Source organism: Nicotiana tabacum, chromosome 1, assembly GCF_000715075.1.
Source record: "Nicotiana tabacum cultivar K326 chromosome 1, ASM71507v2, whole genome shotgun sequence".
Taxonomy (NCBI): Eukaryota; Viridiplantae; Streptophyta; class Magnoliopsida; order Solanales; family Solanaceae; genus Nicotiana; species Nicotiana tabacum.
The window spans coordinates 186,388,241-186,415,007 of NC_134080.1; the positions used below are offsets into that span (position 1 = coordinate 186,388,241).

At 34.4% G+C, this 26,767-nt stretch overlaps 3 protein-coding genes and 2 long non-coding RNA genes across 8 annotated transcripts; 3 read left to right on the forward strand and 2 right to left on the reverse strand.

Annotated features, from left to right (window-relative positions):
* The first annotated feature begins 134 nt into the window (after positions 1 to 134).
* Positions 135 to 13,605, forward strand: LOC107805863 (uncharacterized). 2 transcript variants are annotated; one of them, XR_001652541.2, is made up of 9 exons: positions 135 to 470; positions 1,136 to 1,157; positions 2,031 to 2,087; positions 2,180 to 2,261; positions 2,411 to 2,506; positions 2,605 to 2,729; positions 2,840 to 2,858; positions 3,647 to 4,107; positions 13,180 to 13,605. XR_001652541.2 is itself a non-coding variant. In XM_016629960.2 (8 exons), the coding sequence occupies exons 1-8, from the start codon at positions 389 to 391 to the stop codon at positions 3,992 to 3,994; spliced, it is 831 nt and encodes a 276-aa protein (XP_016485446.1). In that variant the 5' UTR covers positions 135 to 388; the 3' UTR covers positions 3,995 to 4,243. The 2 variants fall into 2 exon arrangements, 1 of the variants encoding a protein (XP_016485446.1); XM_016629960.2 differs by lacking the exon at positions 13,180 to 13,605 and having other exon boundaries at positions 3,647 to 4,243.
* LOC107805880 (uncharacterized) lies at positions 2,477 to 13,183 on the reverse strand. Its single transcript, XR_001652542.2, has 2 exons — positions 6,550 to 13,183; positions 2,477 to 2,723 (listed from the first exon to the last, which is right to left on the reverse strand). It is a non-coding gene; the product is annotated as an uncharacterized LOC107805880 (long non-coding RNA).
* Positions 4,689 to 5,653, forward strand: LOC142181753 (uncharacterized). Its single transcript, XM_075255261.1, has 2 exons — positions 4,689 to 4,821; positions 4,894 to 5,653. The coding sequence occupies exons 1-2, from the start codon at positions 4,749 to 4,751 to the stop codon at positions 5,169 to 5,171; spliced, it is 351 nt and encodes a 116-aa protein (XP_075111362.1). The 5' UTR covers positions 4,689 to 4,748; the 3' UTR covers positions 5,172 to 5,653.
* A 4,497-nt stretch (positions 13,606 to 18,102) lies between the features above and the next one.
* Positions 18,103 to 19,859, reverse strand: LOC142161940 (uncharacterized). Its single transcript, XR_012693702.1, has 3 exons — positions 19,749 to 19,859; positions 19,065 to 19,135; positions 18,103 to 18,245 (listed from the first exon to the last, which is right to left on the reverse strand). It is a non-coding gene; the product is annotated as an uncharacterized LOC142161940 (long non-coding RNA).
* A 2,358-nt stretch (positions 19,860 to 22,217) lies between these two features.
* Positions 22,218 to 25,905, forward strand: LOC107811783 (protein BPS1, chloroplastic-like). 3 transcript variants are annotated; one of them, XM_075255250.1, is made up of 3 exons: positions 22,218 to 22,399; positions 22,722 to 22,986; positions 24,303 to 25,905. In XM_075255250.1, exon 3 carries the CDS (start codon positions 24,318 to 24,320, stop codon positions 25,374 to 25,376), a length of 1,059 nt encoding a protein of 352 aa, XP_075111351.1. In that variant the 5' UTR covers positions 22,218 to 22,399; positions 22,722 to 22,986; positions 24,303 to 24,317; the 3' UTR covers positions 25,377 to 25,905. The 3 variants fall into 3 exon arrangements, with proteins under 3 accessions (XP_075111351.1, XP_016492258.1, XP_075111345.1); XM_016636772.2 differs by lacking the exon at positions 22,722 to 22,986 and having other exon boundaries at positions 22,220 to 22,399; XM_075255244.1 differs by lacking the exons at positions 22,218 to 22,399; positions 22,722 to 22,986 and adding an exon at positions 23,021 to 23,256.
* The last annotated feature ends 862 nt before the right edge of the window (positions 25,906 to 26,767 follow it).

Sequence of the window (26,767 nt, forward strand, 5' to 3'; positions counted from 1 at the left end):
AATGTTCTAAAGCATTTTATTATATGCCAAAAAATTAATATGTTTGACTCTAATCATGTTATTGCCCTTCTAAAGCTAGTCCTAGACTTGGTCAGCTAGTCTAACCCCACATGTAGAAACATTATTCCCTCCCTTTATTCATCTTCAAAGCTTGAAAAGTCTCTCACAGCCACCCGCGCAGACACGGAGAAAGTTCTCGAATTCTGACTACGGATATTCAAATCTATTTTCTTAATCAAACATTGACAAACACGCGAAAGCTTGTTTGCTTATTTATTTTTTTCTTTTTCAATTTGACAGGGGAAAAAGAAGAAGATTTTAAGCTCTGTCCCAATTGTGAAATTTGTACTGCTCAATTGTTGTTCCAACGGCTTCGTCGGAGGCTCAAATGGAGAAGATGAAAATCCGTCAAAATTATCGAAATCACTGGCACACTGATCTCCTCCGTGCTCCTCAGTCGGATCCTCTTTGTACGTGTCACTTCAAATTAATTTTTTGCTCAACTTTTTCGATATTGCTTAGTAGTTTTTGAAGGCAGATTCATATATTGTTAACTGTAATAGTAAAGCCATATAGTATTTTGTTTCGTCACATTGAATATAATAGTATATTCACTTTGCATTACAATAAGTTTTATAATACAAAAGTCACAAAATTTTATCCCCATATTGTGTAAATTTTATCCCCATATTGGGTAAAGACACCTTGATAGATATTTATCGCCATATTGGGTAAATTTTGTGGCTTTATTTATTTATTTATTTATTTATTTATTTTTGTGAGTAAAGTTAAGTTGTGACTTTATTCTTACTACTCTTAATGTTTCATACTAGAGGTACTTTCCTTTTTAGTCTGTTCCAAAACAAATGACACATTTTTAAATTTGGAAATAATTCAATTTTAAATTCTTCATTTTACTCGTTTACCCTTAATGAGAAGTTTTTATAGCCACACAAATATCATGGCCCCACAAAGCTTTTACCTCTTAAGCTTTTAAGACCACAAGTTTCAAAAGTTTTCTTCTTTTTTCTTAAACTCCGTGCCGAGTCAAACTACCTCACGTAATATGAAACGGAGGGAGTAGTAGATAAAAGTCAACCTCTAATTTTTTATTTTTTTTTGGTTACCTTTGCAGTTTGCTGTTTCTCGCTTTGGTGGTGAGTTGATTTTACATACATTCTCCTCTTTTACTTTATGCTTATGAATGCTTTAATCCTTACTTCTCGAAGGTCCAGCATCAGTTGCTGCATAGTGTAGTGACGGTTAATTTGAACTGATAATTCGTTATAAAAGGATTTAATTATATGTACTCACAGTTAAATATTTTTTATTGGTTTCAAATAATCTGATTGTTAAGTATCTTTCACCCGGTCAATGCTTAAAACTTAAATTCTTGACGTAATAACTTAGAAACTGAAAAAACAGGATTGACTTGTAGTTATGGAGAGCAGACGTGGTCAAATGGACTAAATTGAAGTTTTTTAAGTTACTTTTGTGAGAGAAAAAACAGGAAAGCAGCTTAAAAAATTGCATTCTAAATTGCACAATTGCTGCTTCCTTTTTTTTTTTTAGATGGAGTTTAGATTGGGTCACTTCTGATATACTATTTTACTATGGGGTGAGTTCAGTTGTTAAGAGAACAAACAAAGAAATCAATAGAACTGCTGGTTACTTTACTGAAAGGACCCTACTACTATCTCACATAAATCACAAAAACAGTCTTAGTTATTATCAAGATTCAAGAACAAATAAAATGTTTTTTGTCGAGCTTTCCAGAAATCAATGTTCCTAGTGTGATGATGATCAAGAGCAGACGAAACATCTATTTATTCAGTCCAGAAGTCATTGTTCATTATCCATTGTCTGTCAGCTTTAGAGATCATCATACTGCAGAGATAATTAAAGGCAGATTCTTAATACAAATACTCCTTTTTGTCATCTATTTAATTGTAGTTGATACCAAATACTTGTATTTTGATGCTTCTGCTTATGTTCAAAATTGTTTATCAGTTTACCTTTGAATGTCTTAGCGGTCCTTGTGCATCATACATCCTCCGAAAACGAGCTCTATACAATGATATGTCAAGGTAAACATTGTCTTTTCTCTGTTTGGGTGTTCAATATAATTCGCTACATTTCTTTATGAATCCATATAATTTAAAATATTACTTGCTTATAGGTATACATGTTGTGGAGGCTATATGCCTTGTAGTGGCAGATGTGGAGAAAGTCATTGCCCTGAGTTATGTCTTTGCACAGAGGTTGGTTGGTTGGTTCAATCTCAAAATTCATGTCATATAACAGCTTATTTATAAAATAAGTTTCAGCACTTGGAGCTAAGTCAAACGGGCTTTATGAGCTTTTTCTTCAGCTGTCCTACTTAATTACTTAATCATTCTCTACTGTTCAGGTGTTTCTTTGCTTCGCAAATTCAGTTGCCTCAACGCGCTTTATGTTGCAAGATGAGTTCAATCTGCAGACGACAAAATGCGATAATTGCATAATCGTAAATTCAACTTCTCTCTTCAGCTTTGCTAGTGATTTATCTAGTTATCTTCTTGTTTTTTTACTACCTCAGCTAATCTGCATTGGCTTTGGTTGTAGGGGTTCATGTTTTGCCTCCAGCAGGTAGCATGTATACTTAGCTGCATTGCTTGTATTACAGGAAACGATGAACTTCAAGAGGCTTCTCGGGTTCTCAACTGTTGCTCGGACATGGTTTACTGCACGTAAGACATTTGACTGAGTATTAAAAACACGGATTTAACTTATATCTACTGCAAGTGTAAATTGTGATCGTAATATCCATCTCTATTAACTTTTCTTTTTCTTTTGGCAGGGTTTGTAGCTGTATGCAGGTAGGTGATAACTTGAATATATTCTGCATCTGAAATACATACCACACATAGATTTTCCTAAATCTATGCCAAAAGGAAGTCCTGATAAGATTATCTAACTAAAAGATAACTCAAATCAAGTTTTCCAGATACAAAAACAAAAAGTCATTTGATATCAATCCAATTTTTTGGTTAAGTTATCCAATTTTCGGATATTCTCCTCTGTTTTTCTTATTAAGCAACCTCCACTTCCAACCAAGAGGTTGTGAGTTCGAGTCTCCCCAAGAGCAAGGTGGGAAGTTCTTGGAGGGAAGGATGTCGTGAGTCTATTTGGAAACAGCCTCTCTACCCCAAGGTAGGGGTAAGGTTTGCGTACACACTACCCTCCCAGACCCTTCTAAGTGGGATTATACTGGGTTGTTGTTGTTGTTTTTCTTATGTCATAAAATTTCTTGGTGATTTCTTGCCTCGAGCTTGTGCTATTTTTTATGTATAAATTGATATATTACTCTTTACCTTCATTTTTTTCACATAAAATATGATAGTAACAGTGCATCCTCCCATATAATGTTTACGTAACGAAAGCTGAACTAATAGCCTATGTTGCTCGAACTGTCTAAAAATATTGTCACATATATGTCTGATCCACCAAAATTGCATTATCGGATCTTCCAAAATTACATTACTTTATGAAGATCCAACAAGCACCTGAGCAACATAGCTAAGTGATAGTCGTGTAAAACTAATTAATTAATGTTATATGTTCTTTTGATTAAAAATACTTTTGTTGATTCAAAATAAATTTGCAGACACAGCACATGGTAGAAATGAATAAAAGAGATGGTAAATTTGGGCCAAGGCCAATGGTAGCACCAGCTGTTCAACAAATGTCTCGTTTGGATCAGCCTCTTCCTCCAACCATCGGATATGCACCGCCGCAGCCACAAGCTTATCCCCCAAAGCAGCTACCCACTATGTACCCCCCACCACCCCAGCAATCCCCTATGTACCCACCACCACCCCAGCAATCCCCTATGTACCCACCACCACCCCAGCAACCCTATGGATACCCACCACCACCATCACAACCCCATGGATATCCACCAGCCAATTATGCTCCTGGTGTCGGATACCCTCCATCTGGTTATCCGCGGTGAAGGTAGTCCGGTGCACTAAGCTTTTACCGTGCGCGAGGTTCAGAGAAGAGTTAGATCACATTGATCTGATGTAAGCAGCCTTGCTTTGTATTGCTACAAGAGAAGCCAAGAAGGTACGAACGGAGTGACGACCCTTTAGAAGATTGTTTCCCACTTGTAGAACAAGTCAAAATAAGTACATATTCTACAGAAAAGGGTCAAATATGCCCCTATACTATTTGAAAAAGTCTAATATTGCCCTCCGTTATACTATCAGTCCAAATATATCCCTAACGTCATACTATCGGTCCAAATATATCCGTGACATCATAAAAGTGGTACAAACATACCCTTCCTCCGTTAACTGCCTCCTTATGACAACATTTCATTGCCACCTCACCATTATACTCCCATGTTCATCCCTTCCCCACAACCTTTCTTTCCCGTTCATTTGAAGAAAAATCACATATCATAGATATGCAAACAAACTACATCAAAAAGAATACTAACAACTAAAGATAATATGAAACAATGTGAACCGAAAAAATTCTGATTTTGCTATTTAGAGAATGAACGCTTTCTTGTGATTGAGGCGTGGAAGCATTCTGATTTTCTATGCAAGAATTATATTCTTAGCGGACTGGAGGACGATCTGTATAATGTCTACAGTGGCGTGGAGACGTCAAAAGAATTGTGGACTACGCTTGAAAAGAAATATAAAACTGAAGATACCGGGTTGAAAAAATTTATTGCCGCTAAATTTTTGGACTACAAAATGGTAGATAGAAAGTATGTTATTACCCAAGTCCAGGAATTACAAGTGATTATTCACGATCTCCTTGATGAAGGTATAAATCGAATTAATACAGATGTTGAAAGTAGTAATTTTAGTATTTTTACTAACAGACTTTTCATTGAAGATCTTGTCATGAATGAAGCATTCCAAGTAGCAGTGATGATTGAGAAGTTACCTCCTTTGTGGAAGGACTTCAAAAACTACTTGAAACACAAACGCAAGGAGATGTCCCTTGAAGAACTCATTGTTCGGTTGAGAATCGAAGAGGACAACAAAGCTGCTGAAAAGAGAGGCTGTGGAAACTCAACAGTAATGGGAGCAAACACTGTTGAGGATACTTCTCAAAATAAAAGAAAGAGGAAGCAGGCTTTTGGACCGAAAAGCAACTCAAGCAAGAAGTAGTTCAACGGAAATTGCTACAACTGTGGAAAAGCTGGGCACCAATCTACGGAGTGTCGTGCTCCTAAGAAAGACAAGAAGAAGGGTTAAGCAAACATGGTTGAAAAGCATGAAGATGTTGATGACTTGTGTGATATGCTTTCTGAATGCAACCTGGTGGAAAATCCTAAGGAGTGGTGGATTGATTCTGGCGCCACTCACCATGTTTGTGCTGTTAGGGAAGCCTTTGCAACATATGCTCTTGTTGGACCCAAAGAGACGCTTTCTATGGGAAATGTTGCAGCCGCCAAGATTGAAGGATGTGGGAAGATCTTTCTAACGATGACTTTTGGTAAGGTGGTGACTTTGAACAACATCCTTCATGTTCCTGAGATTAGGAAGTGTCACACCCCTTTTTTCACTTCACTAACCCTCTTTAAATAATAAAAAAGATTTGTAAAGCTCAAAAGGGTTTTAATTAAAAAGTGACAAAAATTGTGTTCAAAGGGATTTTTTCAGAGTCGCCACCTGACATTGGTTTCGGTGTGTCAGATCACCGTTTTTTAAAATGATTTTTCCTTTTAAAATACTTTGGACTCCAAACTAAGTCTGCACCAAAATTTCGGGTAAGGAGGTTCATTTGACTCGGGGAGAAGGTGTTAGGCACTCCCCAAGTCCCGTGAAAGTCATGGTTGAGTAATCGATCTAGTTGGCTTTTAAAATATTCAAATTGAGGTAAAAACAAATACATAAAAGGAAATAAACACATAAAAGGCTCGAGGCCGTCCTCACCTAATAAAAGAAAGATAAAAATAAAAATAAAATGAGATTAAAGGTGCTACGATTTCGCTTTTGGCCTCCAACTACAGAATACTACGAGGCATTCCTCGGAATAAAATATATACAAATTCTTCGGGGCATTCCCCGGATAAATTTAACTAAGGGAACGACCTCTCGCCTCAAAACTAAAAAAAAAAATACTAAGGCTTGCTTACCCAAATGTGGTCAGCTTAAACATACCACTAGCGGCCCAAAAAATAAGATATAATTAACTTAGTATCAAATCCAGTTTTACGCATAAACTATGACCAAAGCCTAAATTTCATTTAATTTCAACTAACTAGATTCTCATCTTTTCGAATTCTGACCCACGTCCCAATTTACTGTTCCAAAGTCAATAGATCAAAGTGTAGTAGTCATTTTTTAAGTTGGTCATGCTAGCACTGGAAATCAAATTCAAACTATTGTCTACTAATTTAATAAAAAGCAATAACTATGCTAATTCCTCTAAGTCAACAAACATGCCACAACAGTTCCAATTAAACAAGCAAAGACATACAATCCCATGAGATAATTTTTTTTTAAAAAAAAGACAAGAGCAAAGGGAAAAAATGGAGCTCACTGATGTAATCTCTCAAAGTCTGATTAATGAAAGAGCACCCAACAATGAATCATCAGCAAATCTTTAAATGAGCAATTGGACACGCGACCGGAAACCTCGATAATGGCCGGAACTACGAACCAGCTTCAAACAACCTCCTCACTTTAATCGAACTCCATAGCAACAATCAAACTCGGCAAGTCCCTTAGAAATTCTGTCTAGATTTTTTTCGTCTGTTGTTGGTGCGTGTGTGCGTGTGTCTGGCGTGAGGGAGATGAAGATGGGTGGAGTTGAAGGGTGGTGTTTGGATTCCGGCGAGCTGCTGCTGCTGGCTTTTGGTGAAACAGCAGCTGGATGGGGTGAAGAGAGGACGGATTTTGGGCGGTGGATATTGCAGCTTGTTTTCTGACGAGCTGGGGCTGGAGATGATGGTGTTGGGTGGTCGTTTGATGTGAGGAGATGGAGAAGCAGCGGCTGGAATGGGCTGTTGGGTTCCGCTGCTGGGTGGGGAGGAGATTCCGGTGAGTTTTTGGTTAAATGGGGTGGTGGGCGATGTTGCTTTAGAAAGCTACAGTGGGGTGCAACGACGGGGAGTTGAAGATGAGGTGGAGGGGTCTGTTCGGTTGGCGTTGCTCTCTTGGGGTGTTCTAGAGTTTGTGTCTTGTGTGTATTTTTTGGTTCCGGGAGAAGAAGAAGAAGAAGGTTTAGGGTTTTTTAATTCCAAAAAGAAAACCTGATGGGGAATTGGGCATGGGTAAGGTGTTTGGGCTTCAGATTTGGGCCTTAACATTGGGCTAAAAATAAATGTCCAAATCTTAGTTAAATCCCTCTTAATATAAGATAAATATACTATATAATGCAAAAATTAATTTAATTAATTAAACTAAATTATATATAAAATATGAAACTATTTTTGGTATTTTTCAAATGTCATACTAAAATAGGATTAGATTAAAATTATTGCAAAGTTAAATAATACTACTACCGAAAATACTAATATCCTCGAAAAATAAAGTGGAACTATTTTTGTATTTTTGAATTTTATGTAAGGTAGATAAAATAAAGGCGTAATGGCTTTCTGGCCACTTAAACTTGTAAGGCTTTTGAAAGCCGATACACGAACTTTGGTTTTTCCCATTTGAACACTCCAACTTGACAAAATGGGTACTAATAAACACTTTTGACCGTTGATCATGCCTATTGGAAGCACTACAGCTGACATGGCTAAACTGTGTGCAAATCACGCTGCCAAGGCGCGTGAATAGTATTGTTTTTACTTAAAAAATTAGAATTAGAATAAAATATAAATTAAAAAGAAAAATGAAAAAGAAAAAAAAAGACTTTTCCAATTTTTTCATCTTCCCAGGTGTCCACCATGTATTAAGTGATGTTATTAGATGAGTAAGTGATGCTACGAACTTCACCGGACCATGCCGGAGCATGTAAGTTCAGATTCATATTCACAATATGTCAGGGTATATATTGGACGGAGAAGCCATTAGGTTCGTGGCGAAACTTGATGAGGGAATCAGGGACCTTCTTGTTCAACTCTTTGAGTATCTCAGAAAGTGGTCGGCTGATTCCTGAAATTGGGACATCGTACTCCGACGTTTCCCTGTCGGAATCAAACATCATTTTCTCTCTGTCTTTGTCTTTGACTGCCCGATGGGAAGAAGAAGACGAGGGCTTGGCAGAGAAAGATCGCTGGCAAAATCGGACTCTGTTCAACACAGAAGAAGAGGTTGAACGCAATGAAGAAAAGGCCATGGTTTTCCCGCTTCCTTAGTTCGCTCTACTGTGTGCCACAGTACTCCCACAATGAAGGGGCGGTTGGGTAGTATGTTTCAGGCGTTTTTTCTTCTTTTTTTTTTCTTTTTGTATTTGTAACTTTTTTTTTGATTTTGTATTTAAAAATGGGGCCCACAAATAACACATGGCAAGTAATAAATAGCTTAGCATGATGTGTTGTATATGTCAGCGCAATTGATATACACGCTTTGGTGGATGTGTTTATTAGTACCCATTTTGTCAAATTGGAGTGTTCAAATGGGAAAATCCAAAGTTCGTGTATCGGCTTTCAAAAGCCCTACAAGTTTAAGTGGCCAGGAAGCCATTACGCCTAAAATAAAAGTAACAAAATAAAACATCAATTACCTAAATAAAAAAAATATTTTTTGTAATTTTCGTTTTTGTGACAAAATAAAGTAAAAGAGTCAAAACTAGTTGAAATAGCTATACTAGACCTAAACTAAATATTTAAATGCTAAAATGTATAAAATCTCGGGGAGGGTCAAAAATTACATGTCTATAGGAAGAATTTAGTCTCTGCTGGACTTTTTGTTAAGAACGGTTTTAAGTGTGTTTTTGTATCCGATAAAGTTGTAATAAGTAAGAACGAAATATTTGTAGGAAAAGGTTACCTCACTGAGGGCTTTTTCAAGATGAATGTAATGGTTGTTGAGAATAATAATAAAATTTTAGCTTCGTCTTACTTGAGTCAAATGAATTATGGCATATACGTTTGGGTCATGTTAATTATAAAACCTTGCGGAAAATGATTAACTTGGAAGTATTGCTTAAGTTTGAATGCGACAAATCAAAATGTCAAATATGTATGAAATCTAAGTATGTTAAACATCCTTATAAGTCAGTTAAAAGGAATTCAAATCCTTTAGACTTAATTCACACAGATATTTGCGATATGAAGTCAATACCATCTCACGGTGGAAAGAAGTATTTCATAACTTTTATTGACTATAGTACTCGATATTGCTATGTTTACTTACTTAATAGTAAAGATGCAACAATAAACGCATTCAAGCAATACAAAAATGAAGTTGAAACGCAACTTAACAAGAAAATCAAAATAATAAGAAGTGATAGGGGCGGTGAATATGAATCTCCTTTTGAACAAATATATTTAGAATATGGAATTATTCATCACACAACGACCTCTTACACGCCCCAATCCAATGGGATTGCGAAAAGAAAGAATTGTTCATTAAAGGAGATAATGAACGCATTGTTGATAAGTTTTGGTTTGCCACAAAACTTGTGGGGGGAAGCCGTTCTTACGCTAACCGAATACTAAATCGAGTACCCCATAGCAAAACACAATCCATTCCATACGAAAAATGGAAGGAAGGAAGCCCAACTTGAATTATTTAAAGTATGGGGGTGTTTAGCAAAAGTGCAAGTTCCTAAACCCAAAAGGGTAAAAATAGGACCGAAAACCGTTGACTGTATTTTCATAGGATATGCGACCAATAGTAAAGCATATCGATTTTTGGTTTATAAATCAGAAAATCCAAACATTCATAATAATACAGTTATAGAATCAGATAATGCTGACTTCTTTGAAAATATATATTTGTATAAAAAGGAATGTGAGTCGATTGGTGAAGGATCTAAACGACCTCAGGAAGAAACAAAAGAAAGTACATTTAATCAGGAGGATCCAAGACGTAGTAAACGTCAAAGAATGTCTACTTCATTTGGACAAATTTTGTGACTTTCTTATTGGAGAATGAGCCTCAAACATTTAAAGAAGCTATATCTTCGGAATCATTGTTTTGGAAAAAGGCAGTCAATAGTGAAATAGAATCCATATTGAACAACCATACATGGGAATTGGTTGATCTTCCTCCTAGAAATAAACATTTGGGTTCTAAATGGATCTTTAAGAGGAAAATAAAAGATGATGGCACTATTGATAAATTTAAGGCAAAACTTGTAGTCAAAGTGTATAAACAACGAGAAGGGCTTGATTACTTTGATATATACTCTCCAGTCATAAGAATTACGTCCATATGGATGTTAGTAGCATTAGCTGCAGTGTATGGTCTTGAAATTCATCAAATGGATGTTAAGATGACCTTCTTGAATGGAGATTTGGAGGAAGAAATCTACATGGAATAACCTGAAGGGTTTGTGATTCCGGGTAAAGAAAAGAAGGTCTGTAGACTTGTTAAGTCCCTTTACGGACTAAAACAAGCACCCAAATAATGGCATGCGAAATTTGACCATACAATGTTGTCAAATGGTTTTAAGATAAATGAATGTGATAAATGTATGTACATTAAAAATATTCCAAATCACATAGTCATTGTTTGCTTATATGTGGATGATATGCTGATAATGAGTAATGACATTGCCAACATAAATGCTACTAAGCGTATGCTAACTAGAAAGTTTGATATGAAAGACTTGGAAGTTGCTGATTTAATTCTGGGAATTAAGATCCATAAGACTCATCAAGGTCTAGCATTGTCACAATCTCATTATATTAAGATAGTACTTGAAAAATTCAAGCACTTAGGTTTTAAAGTTGCAAAGGCTCCAATTGACGTGAATTTTACATTAGCAAAGAACAAAGGCCAAAGCATATCACAATTGGATTATGCTCGTGTATTAGGATACTTAATGTACATCATGAATTGTACACGACCAGATATAGCTTGTGCTATAAGTAAATTGAGTCGATACACGAGCAATCCAGGTCAATCTCATTGGATGACAATGAAACGAGTTTTGGGATATTTAGAACATACCCCGGGCTTTGCTTTGCACTACAGTAAATATCATGTGGTGATTGAGGGATATTGTGATGTAAATTGGATCACCGGTTCAGCTGATTCGAAGTCCACGAGTGGATATGTGTTCACCATTGGTGGAGAAGCGGTATCTTGAGTCGTCCAAACAAACTTGTATTGCTCGCTCTACAATAGAGGCTGAATTCATAGCCTTAGATAAAGCCGGTGAAGAAGCTGTATGGCTCCGAAATTTCTTGGAAGACATTCCATTTTGGCCCAAATCATTGGCACCAATATGCATACATTGTGATAGTCAAGCGGTAATTGGAAGGGCCTGGAACGTTATGTATAAAGGTAAATCTCATCATATACGACGAAGATATAAAACTGTTAGGCAATTACTCTCTAGAGGAATTATTATGATTGACTATATAAAGTCAAACGGTAATGTGTCGGATCCACTTACAAAAGGCCTAACTAGAAAGGTAGTTGAGAAATCATCAAGAGGAATAAGACTATGGCCGAGAACAAGTCATTGTGGCGGTAACTCTACCTAGAAGACTGGAGATCCCAAGATCTAGGTTCAAAGAGATCCAACAAAGTCATTAATGACGGTTCAACATTGTCAACTAAAATTTTGGTCCATTCTCGTGATGAGACAATGTTCAGTACCAAGGATAAAGCATTAAGGCTTTTTAATGATTTCTAAATTTGATACGGGGTATATCAAATAGTGTATCTAGGGGATGACACGTTTAGGAATCACATATGTAAGTGTGAAGTGTTAGCCACTTCAAGGAGAACTTTTTAAGACCAGTTCTTTACGCACTTATGAAACCAGGCGGTGTTCATGGCTGAAACAAACATAACAATGAGAACCAAAGACGGTTAAGGGTTGATTGTGTGACTTATGGTTGTCTAGGTATACACCAAAGTTCGACGGTTCAAAGATATCAAATCTACCGATTGACAGAGTATATCCGACATAAGTTCACTACGGAAAGTTCAAAGGGAAACCTACTTATTCAGATGCAATTAACCCTTGCTTGCGAATCACACAGTTTTTCATGCATATTTTCGTGATATAGCCATTCCCCATTCATGTGGGGGATTGTTGGGGTTTTAAGCAATAATATGTCTTAAAAGAGGGTGATTGGGAAATGGAGAGAAATGAATTTTTAAGTGAAATTTTAAGTTCCCCCCCCCCCCTCTCGACAAAGTGACATTGTCCCATATTGGAAGAGCAAGAGGTTTTTGATGGGTATATAAGCATTTGCTCTTCTTCTAGCTCTTAAAGATCAGTTGAGAAGAAGGCAAGTCTCGCGCCGTCGTCGTCGTCATCGCTCGCTCGGCTCGGCTTCAGCGGCTTCGGATTCGGATTTGGATTTGGTCAAATAATTAATCGATTGATTAATTTTTTGGACCAAATTTATTTGCTAATAGTAAATATTAATAGAAATGTTATTAAATATTCGTTTTAATAATAGAATATTAATATTAATATTAAAATTCAACGGAATCGTTTTTAGTTTTTTAGTTGTATAACTAAAAATTAAACTTCCCTCTTCAATTCCCGGATTATTATTGCATAAATTAGTCATTTATGTTATGGCATTTATGTTATAGCCATTTTGCATAAACAACCATTCTGAAGAGTTGTACCTCTTCAGTTTTCAGCCCAACATTGGTTATGAATACAAGTTCATTCTCTCAGAATTTCCATACGATTTTCTGAGTTTCTCCTCCTTCTTCTGCATTGTTTTAACTTCAAAGAAAGCAACAGTAAGTGTGATTTGCTACCGATCTTTGTGTTCGCTGAAACACTGGGGGTTTGAAGTACCACTACACCAGTGTGTAATTTGTTCTATCCTGGGAGGAAATAGTCCATAACCTTGGGTACTAGGAGGGGTTTAAATTCCTTAAGGAAACACTATGAATTCAGTGGGCTCGGATTAACTTTTATTTCGTTTATATTTCTATTTATATTATTTTATTTTGTCCAGAATTATTTTACAAATACAGTTTACTAAAAATTTGTGATTGATATTATGCTATTACGAGTATCTTCTTGGAGTACAATTCAGGCTGCCTTGGATTACATTGGTACTATCTTGATCAGTCATTTACAGGAACTCCATAAGGTTGGTTATTCTAGATTCCTACACAGTTTCACATCATGGAGACAACATTCAAGTTATAGGAGGATCAGTTGCTATATCTACTCACGCATGGAGGAATTTTGGAGAATTGTTGTGGTATGGTGTATTGGTTGGAGATTCACATTTGCCTTGTCATTTGGAATGCAAAATCTGGCGCCTGATGAAAGCATTAGAGGTGCTACTATGAGGTCTTTGCACTTGGCTTGTGGAGTCACTTACATCATCTTCTTATGGCAATCTTTCTTCACATTCATTGTAACAGCTAGTTTGTTATTTAGAGCTGCTTGTGTAATAGCTAGTTGTAGACGTCTTGTTTTATTTTTATTTGGATAAATTGTAAACCTTGGACTCATTTTGAGATTATTTTATCTGTATATTAGCTACTAGGCAGATATCTATACTATATTAAAAGCACGAAAGCCCTTAGTGAAATGTCGTTCGCCTTTTTTATCCCTTAAAAATAGATTTTACACTAGACAAAATTGTCATTTAAATTATTTTCCTAATATTTAGGAGTTTGAAATTAGCTAAACTTTTAATTATTAAATCTTTCCTTATTGAACTGTGTAGAAAATTTTAACATTAAATTTAACTGAACTTTCCCAACATATGTTCTCCTTAACATGTTCGATAATATTTTAGTTGTCCTAAACATGGTCTCCTCTTTTGCTTTTGCTTTTTCTATCCTTAATAACTAAAATAATCCATTAAATAATAATTTTACAGTAGATAAATTTGTTAACAACCATTTTACAAACAATTTTCATTTGACCAATTGAATCTAGGCATCAACACGAACTCTATCTTCTCATACAGAAAAAGCACTAACTCATCAACATAAATAATTGGAGGCATTGTCATATAGGACAAAATTATGAGAGGAATTCTAATCAATCTATTTCGAGAATATGGTGAAAAAAACTAATTAAAGAGATAAAATAAGGAATTTATCCATTATTTATTATTATTACTATTATAAAAGTGAAAGAACTCAAAATAATCAGTTGATAGATCCAAATGTCCACGAAAATTTGAACGATCATTTTATTCTTCAATCAAACATTATTCCTAAAATATTTTTGTATTAAAAAAATAATTTTACATTATAATAAGTACTACTATTAAATATAATTATTATTTTTTTGCATAATATCTGAAAACTACAGTCAATAATTAAAATAAATAACTAAAAAAATATTTAAAAATATAAGAAAAGAGAGATAGAGAGAAAGGTGGTTGGCAAGAGTCAAACATCACTAATCATTCTATAAATACAAAAATTCAAAAATGAAATGTATGACTAACTTTTTTTACCTTTTGAAAGTAGAGTTCTTATTTGATAAAATTATAATAGTTGTTAAATATGTAAAATCAGAATGAGATAATATTAAAAAATTGCATAAGAAAATTATTAGCTGTTTTCATGAAAATTGAGGGAAAATATAACTCTTTGAATTAACTAATTAGTAAAAAATTTATTTATAAAATTCATCATACAAGTAAATTTATTTTTCAAGTTGAAAATTAATTATTTAATTTTTTTAATAAGAAGATCACTAGCAGTGAACGTTATTGACTATAGTTTAGTATTAAGAGTGAAATTACCAAAAATAAAACTTGAAGCAATAAGGATGAAATAGCAAACAATAAAACATATTCTAAATTAAATGAATTGTCATTAATTAAACTTTTTCCCCAACAAATTACATCTTCCTATATTTTTTTTAATATATTAAGTTACTATTATAAAATATTCACTCAACATTAGTCATTTTTCGAATTTATGTCATACTAATAAATTTTTTCTATGAGGATCAACCTCTTCATTTTCAAATCTCTAAAAGACTTTTATCAACAAAAAAAATATCTAAAAGACCAAACAAAATAATTTATTTAATTTGACAAATCTTTAAAAAATCATGATAAAAGCATTTTCGTGTTATTTGTTTGTCTTCAGTATTAGGTTATAGAAATAACAATAATCTTTTGTACGATATTCTTGCAATAAGTTCTTATAACTTATACTTTTCTTATAAATTTTATTTTATAACTCGAACTCATTACTTAATAATATTTATACTATTATTTAAAATAATTTATTTGTCGATATGAATTCACGCGCAAAGCGCGTACTCTAAGACTAGTTTGCTATAAAAAAAAATGAGCAAAATATATCCTTCATTGCGTAAAAACTATGCAGTTTTGCACTCGATCACCTCGCCCGTATCAACTAACGACAGATTTAGAATTTAAGATTAATTGGTTTAAAGTCTAAAAGTTTCAAAATTTGTAAGTATGGAATCTAATGTTTGTTAGAAATATGTTTAAAGTTTTATTTACATGTTTATGAATTATGATCACTACTCAGTATAAAAAAAATAATCTTTTAGGGTTTTTGGTAATATCATACAATATTTAATATTGACTAGCTAGATTAGCATATATATGGCTTCACACATGTATAGAACGACTCCATCTTGGTCAATTACTCTATATGTTATTACTAGTTTAAACTTTGGGTCCTTTACTGGCCGGAGCTAAAAGGTCGAATATAAGTTCGGCCAAATCTAGTAGCTTCTGTTCGAACAATTTATTAGTGTTGAGAAATTCATTAAATATATAAATATTAAATTTAGAATTCAGTTATTAACAGTGGAAGTCGTCATTCTAAAATTCAGAATCTAGAAAATAAAAATCTTGGCTCCGCCTCTAATCCTTTAGATCATTATTCTTTAAAATAGAGACTTATACAGATTGGCACAATCTTGCTACTAACTGCATACTAGGAGTGGAAAACGGGCGGGTTGGATCGGATATGGACGGATCGAAAATAGATAATGTAAAAAACGGATAAATTATCCGACCCAACTCATGTTACGGATAAAAAACGGGTTAACCGGCGGATAATATAGATAACCATATTGTCCATGGCTTCTTGAATATGATCACTTTTGGGAGAATTCCTAGTTTCCCAACTTGAGGAACCCCCAATTTGAGGTTTTACACATGTAAAAATTAAATTCATTAGTTATCCATTCGTTATTCATTTTCTAAGTGGATAATATGGTTCTTATCCATATTTGACACGTTTTTAAAAAGTTCATTATCCAACCCCTTTTTTAGAGAAAATGCATAAAGACCCCATTTAACTTGTTATGAAAAATTATTTACACACCTAAACTTTACAGGTGTCCTAACACCCCACTATTGTATTTATTTACTCTCTCCTAAGCCCTAGCCTAGCTATATTAATTTGAGTAGGAAACATGCGCTTTATAATTAGTAAGTCATGTAATTAACATGGACGACACTCAAATTAATATATTTCCTTGTCATCTTCCTATCTTTTCTCCTCAGTTCAAGAATTTCAAATATCAATTCATTCCCCACTGAAAATTCAGAAAAAAAACATTACATAAAACCCAAGAAAAAAACAGTGTTCAAGTCAATGGAAAAATATAGTTATGGGCGTGATGGAATATACAGATTACTTAGACCTCCTCTGTTCTTCCAAAGAACCAAAATCTTTCTATGGTCTCTTTTCTCTTCATAAATATTTCATGAAAACCCATCTCTTTTTGATGTTGATTCTGGTCAAACTTTGATTTTTTTCTCAATTCAAAATATCTAGTAAATAAAAATAACAGTCTCTAAACGAGCCTTATTCACCCATCAGCTAAAAATTCCCAAATTGAAGAACCCTAATGCCCAACCATTTAAAATTCTTCTTGCCTCACCAAAATCGATTTACCCGAACAAAATCGAAGTGACTAGTTGCAAAATCCTTTGATTTCATTGTTATTTAAAATTCCCAACGAGTTGGAGGAAAACCTGTTCGAAGCCGAAGTTCTTTGAAGAATCAAGCTCAAATATTGAAGTTGAATTATCTGTGAAATATTATTATGTTTGGAGGAGAAAGATTAAGCTTTGCTTTCAAAGATCAAAACTTCAAAGAGCAATTTGATGCAGTTTCGGCATAATTTAGATGAAGAAGAAATTAGAGTTCTTCAATTGGGTTTGGCAAAATATTGTGGAAGAATGGATGTTACTGTTGGTTAGGGGTTATATTGAAGTTAAGAATTTAATTTTTTCTTTTTTTTTTGGGTGTTTTAATGATTAAAATAGAGCAAAGACGCGCTCAATTGCGTTGTCTAAGACGCCCGACTGACCAAGGCTTAGGAGGGAGTAAATAAATACAATTGTTTTAACAATAGTGGGGTGTTAGGATACCCGTAAAGTTTAAGTGCGTAAATAATTTTTCATGACAAGTTGAATGAGGTCTTTATGCATTTTTTTATTTTTTAATAAATAATATGAGTGACCCATAATTTTCTTGTAATCACTTTGCCACCACTACTACATGCCATCAGCATGAAAGTTACATGAATAAATCACAATTCAGACATGGAAAAAGAAAAAAAAAGATGATAGAGGAAAAATAACAGGACACAACAATAACACTTGAAGCTACTGAAACCTAAGAAAATTAGAATCTAATCATATTTTAAACATGTGTGGGTCTATGAACAATTCCATGAATAAGCAAATTGGGAAGTCATTCACAATGTACTGCTGCTCTCACCGGCAGAAATAGAAGGTGTTCGCGGTCTTGACAAGATGCAAATGTTAACCCGATACCTAAATTAAGATCCCGAAAAAAGAGTAAGAATAGTGTCACGTCCCAAACTACCCCTAGACGTGACTGACACTCAGCTAACACCACCCGCCAGGCAAACTATATTTTCACATCTTAGCCATTAATTTGCAGCATTTGATTAATTAAATAAGTATTCAAATAATCTGATAATTAATTACGAACAATTAATATCTCGAAATATTAAACTGAAACTCTAGCCCAAATCCCACACTAGAGATGGAGCTTCTAAGAGAATTACAAAAGACATCATATGAATAAATAATAAGGACCCTTTTGGCAGCCTCCACGAACAATGCGGCAGCTCACCTCAATAACTGAATCAACTATAGTAAACTCGTCAGCTACTAGCTCCGTCTTTACCAACACTATCTGCATAGACATGCAGGTAAGGAGTGAGTTGTACGTAAATATAACCCAGTAAGATCATCTACCCACCACTCTAAATACCTCTGAAACAAGTGTTAGAAAATACAAACACACTACAACACGAATGATATAGTAAATATGATAATTATACAATAACTCAATATATGTGTATTAACAAAGTTATTAAGAATTAACCAACAAGGATATCCACTAAGGACTTATCATAATTGCAGTGAAAGAAATTCACCAACACACCAGCAGTCCACAACGGCACCACAATGCCTCAAATATGTAACAAAACATACACAATGCTCGAGTGATGTATAAAGGCATACACAATGTCCCAACATCATGGCGCACAACCGTATCAAACTCAATATCATGGCGCACAGCCGTACCAAACTCAATATCATGGCGCACAGCCGTATCAAACTCAACATCATGGCGCACAGCCGTATCAAACTCAATATCATGGCGCACAGCCGTACCAAACTCAACATCATGGCGCACAGCCGTATCAAACTCAATATCAGGGCGCACAGCCGTACCAAACTCAACATCATGGCGCACAGCCGTATCAAACTCAACATCATGGCGCATAGCCGTATCAAACTCAACATCATGGCGCACAACCATATCACACTATCAAACAACTTATAAAATAATATTTTTTTTCTTCATAAAATAATATATTTGCGGCTAGTCTAAGACCACCGACTTTATCAAGCGCACGCTTGTCCCAACACATAGACCAGGCAGAGAAAACACAATTTCAAAACGGGTTTTAGAAAAGCAAGTATCCAAGCTTAAAGTTTCACTTACCTCGCTAACGTGAAGTTCCTCAGCCTTGCAACGTCTAGAACACCAACTAAACGGCCTCCAATGGCCTCAATCTATCCAAAATATTAATTAACAGTGTCAATTATGCTAAACGAGGTCAAATCTCAATTTTCCTAATTTTCAAACTTAGAGCTAAACTTTCTTAATACCACAATCCAATTCGCTATTAAATATGTGCATTGACATATTGGTTTTCATCTCCAAGAGAATAATAATTATCGGGAATAACTAACTAGTCACTTTGCCTCAAAATTAGTCTCTTTTATTGCTGCAACAAGTTCAATAGTAGAGCTGTTATATCCTCGTAATGATACTAAATTAAATAGGGACATGAAACTATGAGAAGTATTATCATGTTACTGTCAAGAAACTAAAGAATGATTGCTTCCGTTTCTTTTTTTATGTGATATTTTGAGAAGAAAGACCACACCCTTTGTCCCAATTATTGGCATACCATTGTAAGGATATTAATTAATAACCTTTCTGCAATTTAAAACCATGTACAGAAAGATGAAAATAATTATATAACTTTTCCTCCACAAAATTTTCCCTCATTATTGACTTAGTCATTATGTCTACTAGTTATAGTAAAATTATTGATTCCTACATATTATACTGCCATAATTGCCATTGATAAAAATAAGTACATACTAAAATAAGTAATACCTGAAGCCTTCTTTCTTCAACAAGTAGACACGGCAATGAAAATAACTCAAATAGCTTCTTTCTTTTGCCGCCGTCAGATTCCCTACCCAAATCCCTTTTTTAATTCCTCCTTCGTCTTTTTTCGACTCTTTTTTTTTCCTTCTTATAAACAAGACCTAGCACTTCTGGCACGTGAGGTGAGTTAGGCCCACTAGTTTTTTTTCTTTTACTATTATTATTATTATTATTTATAAAAACCCAACCAAGTTAGTTAATTTACCACCCATCATATTTGATATAAAAAATTTGGTCCACCAATAAATTAACTAGTATACTACCTTATATATAATAATAAATTTCCCCTTCCACTAACTTAATATCTGACCCATAATTTATTTAAAAAAAATTAATTCTCCATTCCCATCATTAGGAAGATATAATTTTTAGGTTATTACAAATAGTGGTAATAAAACTTATATAAACGTCCATATTCTCTTCTTTATATACCTTAGTGGTGGTAATAGATACAGTTTGTACCAAAGATAATGTGCACTAGCTAGGTTGCCAGCAAAACTTAATTATGTAACTGAAGCTTCAGAAGAAGTTCGGAGAAATTTTTGTATTAACCCAAGAATAAACTTCTCTAAAGTATAATAGTGCTATCTAAAAATGCGCAAAACTAGTAATTTAAAACTCAAACTGATACGTCATCCAGATTTCTCTTGCTTAATTTGGATGAATTTTCTGAAAAAAGTTTCCTTGTGTTGTTGTTATTCAGTGAAAACTGAGGTCGAATAAATTTTTGCTTGGACGTATAAACTTGAACTTTCAACAATTAGCAAACCTTCCCAAGTTTTGCGTAATGAAGCAAATTTGAGCTCGGCCAACTTGGACTTTTGACGTATCTAGAAACTAGTCCTTGACCCTAGACTACGTGCATCTGCTGCATTTTACCCATTCAGATCACAAGACTTGAAGTTTGAAAATTCTATAAGCTAGTTCATCGTAAAAAATGGACACAGAACAATATTCATAATGAATCCAGCGTGGTTGGAATTAGGGGTACAAAGAAAAACGACAAACCGCACCAACCGATAATCCGAGTCAAACCGAAATCAAACCAACCCGACATTACATTTATACAATTTTTAAACATATTTTATATATATAAATATTTATTGTAATATAATTTATAAATATTTCTTAAACTTTTTCACAATTTTATCTTTAAACATATTATTTCAAGTTTGGAGTTAACATTCTTGAATGGTCCAATAAATTTTATAGCACTAATTCAAATAAACTTCAATTCAATACAATGCTAATAAAGGAGATTCAATTCAACATTAGAAATGACAATAGTGTTGGATATCTATTTTTAAATTTTGCATTAGTTTATAATGAAAATGTATAACTTAGTTTATCTTTTTCTTTAGTGCTTGTTGTATAATTAATAGTACTTATTAGCTGTATTTATTTTAGCATGACTTATATAGTACTTTTAGATTATGTTAATTTTTATTATGGCTTATTATTATTTAGTAATATTTTCTTTATGGATTTTATTATTTTGGTTATGGAATATTTTAGTACAATGCTATGACTCATCTCATAATATTGTGTTATTTTCCTGAAAAATACATTGTATAGTTGTATCTTACTAGGACTAAAGACATATTTGGAGCACAAATTATATATTTTATGCTATAAAGACTTACCGGAAAAAAAAAAAACTCAAAAACCCAGAAAAAACCCGAAAAACTCGAGAAAAACCGAAATTGAAAAATCTGACTTTGTTGGTTTGATTTGGTTTATAAATTTAAAACTCCGATACTATTAGTTTGGTTTGGTAATTGAAAAATCCGAACCAAATCAACCTGTGTACACCCTTAGTTGGAATGACATAATCGTTATTTGTGTTATTTATACTAATTGAGAAGAATCAATTTTACCAGAGTGTTTTCTATTGTCAGGACCGGAAATATGCTGATCATCTGAATTTCAAATAAAAAGATAAAAAGAAGGTAAAAAGCGCCTAAAATTTTCATTGAACAATTTATGCAATTTGAAGATAGTATAGTTTGTAGGATTTAACTTATGTACCTTTTGTTTGCACGGAATTATTGTATTTTAATCTGTTACACCTTATTATTTATTTAATTTTTAGATTACCATATTAAATTGCTATGAATATATAGCTACACATGATGTAGAAAATTTAACACAGGTAAACACTAATTTGTATTCATCGATATACTGAAAATTTATATCATACGGTAGTAGATAGATATATTGTGGGAAATTTTCAAGTCTTCCAGAGAAACCCGTGCTGTGGAAAATTAAAACAGTCCAACAAACACGGCCTTAAAATAAAGTGGTAATTAATATGAAGTTACCAAAATATAAACGGTCCGATTCTTGCCGTCTCCACTCTTCTACACGCTTCCTCAGGATGAATATATGAAGTTATCAACACCAAACGAGACTAATCCTAGCCATCCATATTTTCTCACGTTGGACTATCAAGATCCAACGGTTCTTATCTTACCATGAGTGCATGACTATAGCCCTCCGTATTATCTTCAATTCAAAACCTAACCTCATCATTTCTGAAATTCTACTCGTCTGCACAGCTAGCTTTCCGCCGCGATTTTTCTCTCATCCTCTTTACTGTACAGCCTCTCTCTCTCTCTCTCCCTCTCTGTATTTTTTTGTACATATACTTCCTTCTTTTTTACTGTAATTGTGTATATATGTATGTTTGTAACTAGTATGTATGTTCTTGTGATAATCGGTGAAAGGTTAGGTGTTTACTGTTTTGAAAAGCTTAGTATTGGTGGTTAATTTGAGCGGATTCGTTTTTTCTCTCGTTGTATGTAGTTAGGGTTGTTTGATGCGGTGAATTTGAAGTGTTAGGTTTTAGATCTATGGCAATGTTACGTGCTAAGAACATGGTTTTTCTGAAAATCTTTATGTCTTCCTTTTGCTTGGTAGGTCCTTTGCTTGAGAATTTGGAGAGATGAGATGGGTGTAAATGAAATATGAGGTTATTTATGCCCTTGAGGCTAGCTCAATTGACAAAGGTTGAGGGAGTTGTGTCTTAGGTTACATGTTTAAGCCGTGTCAACCGGACTAATTATGGTATTTAAATGGAGAAGGGTGAATGGGTGAGTCCATCATACCTGAGTTTCGAAGGTTGCGATTGGCCCAAAGGATCTACTCCAGACCAGATGGACTTTTTAGTCATTAAAAAATTGAGGTTATTTATTTAGCAATTAGATAAATCTCAATCTGTTTGAAACAAATTATGATAGATGACCGATTGCATAAGCCATGGGGAACACAGTCACCCGGTACTTGTGTTGGTGGGAGGTAGCAGGTATCTTGTGCAATATCCAAGATATGCATAAGCTGGCAGAGTTTCTCGGTACTTCTTCCAGTAACTAGCTAGATTCATTTTTATTTGGAGACGGCATGGTGGGTTAAGGCTTGGATGAGGAGATATTCTTGCGAGGATCGAATTGAACATGTAAAACAATTGTTGTACTCCCTCCGGTTTATTTTATTTTGTGTCTTAGTTTGATTAGGCACAAAATTTAAGAAAAGTAAGAAGACTTTTGAATCTTATGGCGTTAAAATAAAAATGTGTAAATATGCGATGTGCAATGTTGGAGGTAAAGTGTTACACCCTCTGGTTTCAATTTATATAATGTAGTTTGATTTGACACGGAGTTTAAAGAAAAAAATAGGAAGACTTTTAAAACTTATAGTTTTAAAAACTTAAACGGTGAAAGCATTTGTGGATGGAGTCTTCAATTTGTTTTGCTATAAAAGCTCCCCATTAAGGGTAAAATGGGTAAATGAAAAGTTTTATTTCTAGCTATAGATATGTGTCATACTTTTCGGAACGAACTAATAAGGAAAGTGTGTCACATAAATTAAAATGGAGAGAGTACTAAATATAGAAGAGATATTTTCTTTTTAAAATAGGAGAGTAAGGCACATAAATTGAAACAAAGGTAGTATCTGTTATTTTTTTTTTTTTTTTTTTGAGAAAGAAAGGTAGTATCTGTTATTTAATGTAATTTTCTTAAATTATCTTCTAAACTTGAGCTAAATCTCATCTTTCCATCCCGCTGCAATTATAGAAGTTACCGGTGTTTAGGTAGTAAAGGTGTGTATATTGTCTCCTGTTATTCTGATCAATGAAAATATACAAAGACATGTTCAAGATGATGTTTGTTTCATGGTTGAGTAAAGATGTTCAGTCTGGCTGTTGTGATTTACAAATGGTTTATTTGGTGTGTTGCTTGTTGAGGACTTGAGGGCATTTTCTTCAAATGTAGCATGTTGGATTGCAATGTTTTTTGGCTTCACATATTTATTGTCTCTAAAGTTCAAGAAAACTGTTTTAGGAAATAAGTGTTGCTAAAATAAACTAGAATTTAACTATTGTAACATACAATTAGATGTCAATTGCCGTATTGTCACCAGTAAAAAGAAGTTGCCTTGTTTTCTCCTCCATTCTATGGGTTTCTTCCTTTTTTCACGTCTTATTTTTTTTTATTTGTGCAGTTTATTGATATTCAAATGAGTCGTCCACAGGAACCACACCGCCCTTTTCTCCCGTTTGGAAATCCTTTCAAATTTATATTACCTAAGGGCTCGTACTTGTCTCCTAAGCTTCTTGCTCTGTTGAATGCTTTTGAGGAGTCATTAGCAGTGAGGGTTAAGAATCTTAAGCCTGGAGATAAGGAAGATATTCTCACTTTATCATGGATGACACAAGCAATAAGTGTACTTTGTGCAATTCATACAGACGTGAAAACTCTCATTACTGAACTTGAATTTCCCGTATGTGACTGGGATGAGAAGTGGATAGATGTGTACTTGGACAACAGTGTGAAGTTGCTGGACACTTGCATTGCCTTCAGTTCTGATATCTCAAGGCTCGGCCAAGGCCGCCTTTATCTTCAGTGTGGCTTGCATAACTTGGATGGAACCTCAAAACAGTTCATGAAAGCCTGTTCATCATTGGACGGATGGAAGCAGCACATCAATTCAAAGAATCCAAGGCTGGAGAATTGCTTTGCCATCTTGGACAGCCTTACCGAGTCACTGAACCTACCTAAAATCAAGAATTCTGCAAGAGGGAAGGTTCTGATGCGAGCAATGTACGGAGTGAGGGTGGTAACTGTATTCATATTCAGCATGTTTGCCGTCACATTTTCGGGTTCTACAAAGAAGTTGAAAGATCTGCAGGTTCATGAAACTTGCTTGTGGACAGAAGCATTTGTTGATCTTCGCGATTTTATTAGTGGGGAGATCAGGAGTATTTATTCGAATGGAAGGCTCACAGCACTGAAAGAGCTGGAAGCAGTGGATACAAGTGTGAAGAAGTTGTACCCTATCATAGAGGATGGAGTAGACCCTAATGAAGCTGAGCAGTTGCAGCTTCTAACTTCAGGACTGAGTGAAAAAGCAGAAAAACTTTCAGTAGGACTAGATCTGCTAGCAAAGGAGGCAGATAGATTCTTCCAAATCCTTTTAACCGGACGCGATTCTTTGCTTTGTAACCTTAGAGTTGGTAGTACTGTCTCTAACCAAGCACAAGCGAACACCAATGTAGAAAGAACAGAGGTGAGATGAACCTTAAGAAAGAGGAAATCTCCTGTGTATAAGCAGGAGTGTGGGGGTTGGTGTTGGGGTTTCTGTTCTACAGTTGAATATCATGGACTATTAGCAATGCAATATATAGTAATTGTTGAAAAAGTGGTTGCTTGCGGCGATATGGCTTTATACATGTTGATATATGTGTGAACTGTGACATTAAACTATATGGCTTTATACATGTTGATATATGTGTGGACGGTGACATTATTATGTTAATGATAGCTGGGAGTGGGTTATAATGCAGACATCAATGTTCTTTTCGCGAGCAGAGCTAGACACTATTTTAAACTACAAGTAGTACTGTAATGATTTGCTTTGTATTTAAACTGAATTAGTGGTGGGAGAGCTACAACATTGTCAACAAGTATTGACATGAGGGATATTGCTATTGATAATTTGTCTGTGTCGTAGGTGAAACTTAGTACATGAATCGCTGGCATATCCTCATGTCTATACATACTTTTGAACTTACATAAATTCCAGCAGACTTCATCTTTTGTGTTTACGCATGGATATTTTGTAAAAACGATACCAAATAGCTTAGAATATAGCCAGCGTTTCACAGAAGTTGAAATAACAATTTAAAAATTTAGTAGACACATGTTTTTTCAAACTTTAAGACAGTTTATTATCTTGAAGTTCAATTCTTATAGTTAAAACTTCAGCAAATTTTCTTGAAATTTGAACTACCACGCGAACTTCAGGAGATTTTTTTGAAGTTCGAACTCCGACTATTTTGATCCTCAAGAAAATTGTGTGCATACTAATTTTTACTCGAATAGAAGCAATAATTCGTAATCATGTCTGTTGATCACGTCCAACTATGCCTTATAAAAAGAACTAAGCGGTCGTTACAAATATAATCCGGTTTACAAGTCCGGAGTCGAATTCCATAGAGAACTAAGGCTTAGCTACAGTTGTTGACTATCACTAAGAAGATAAGCTTGAACAATTCCTAAGTTATAAATATTAAGATTCTTGTATCTAATTAATTAAAAAATTAAATTAATAGATTAACAACTTGGAGAAAAGATTAAAAAGGTCTAGAGTTATGATTTTTCCTATTGTCGAAATCCTTCCTGCTATGTTTTTGTTACACCCCTTTTTAACCTAACTTCTCACTGAACCCTCTTAAATAAATAAAAAGATTTAGTAAAGCTCGAAAAGGGTTTTTAATTAGAAAGTGACAAAAATGTGTTCAAAAGGAAATAACTCAGAGTCGCCACCTGACATTTGATTTCGGTGTGTCAGGTCACCGTTTTTTTTTTAAAAATAATAATTTTCCTTTCAAAACACTTTGAACTCTAAAACTAAGTCTACACTAGAGATTTAGGTAAGGGGGTTCATTTGACTCGGGGAGAAGGTGT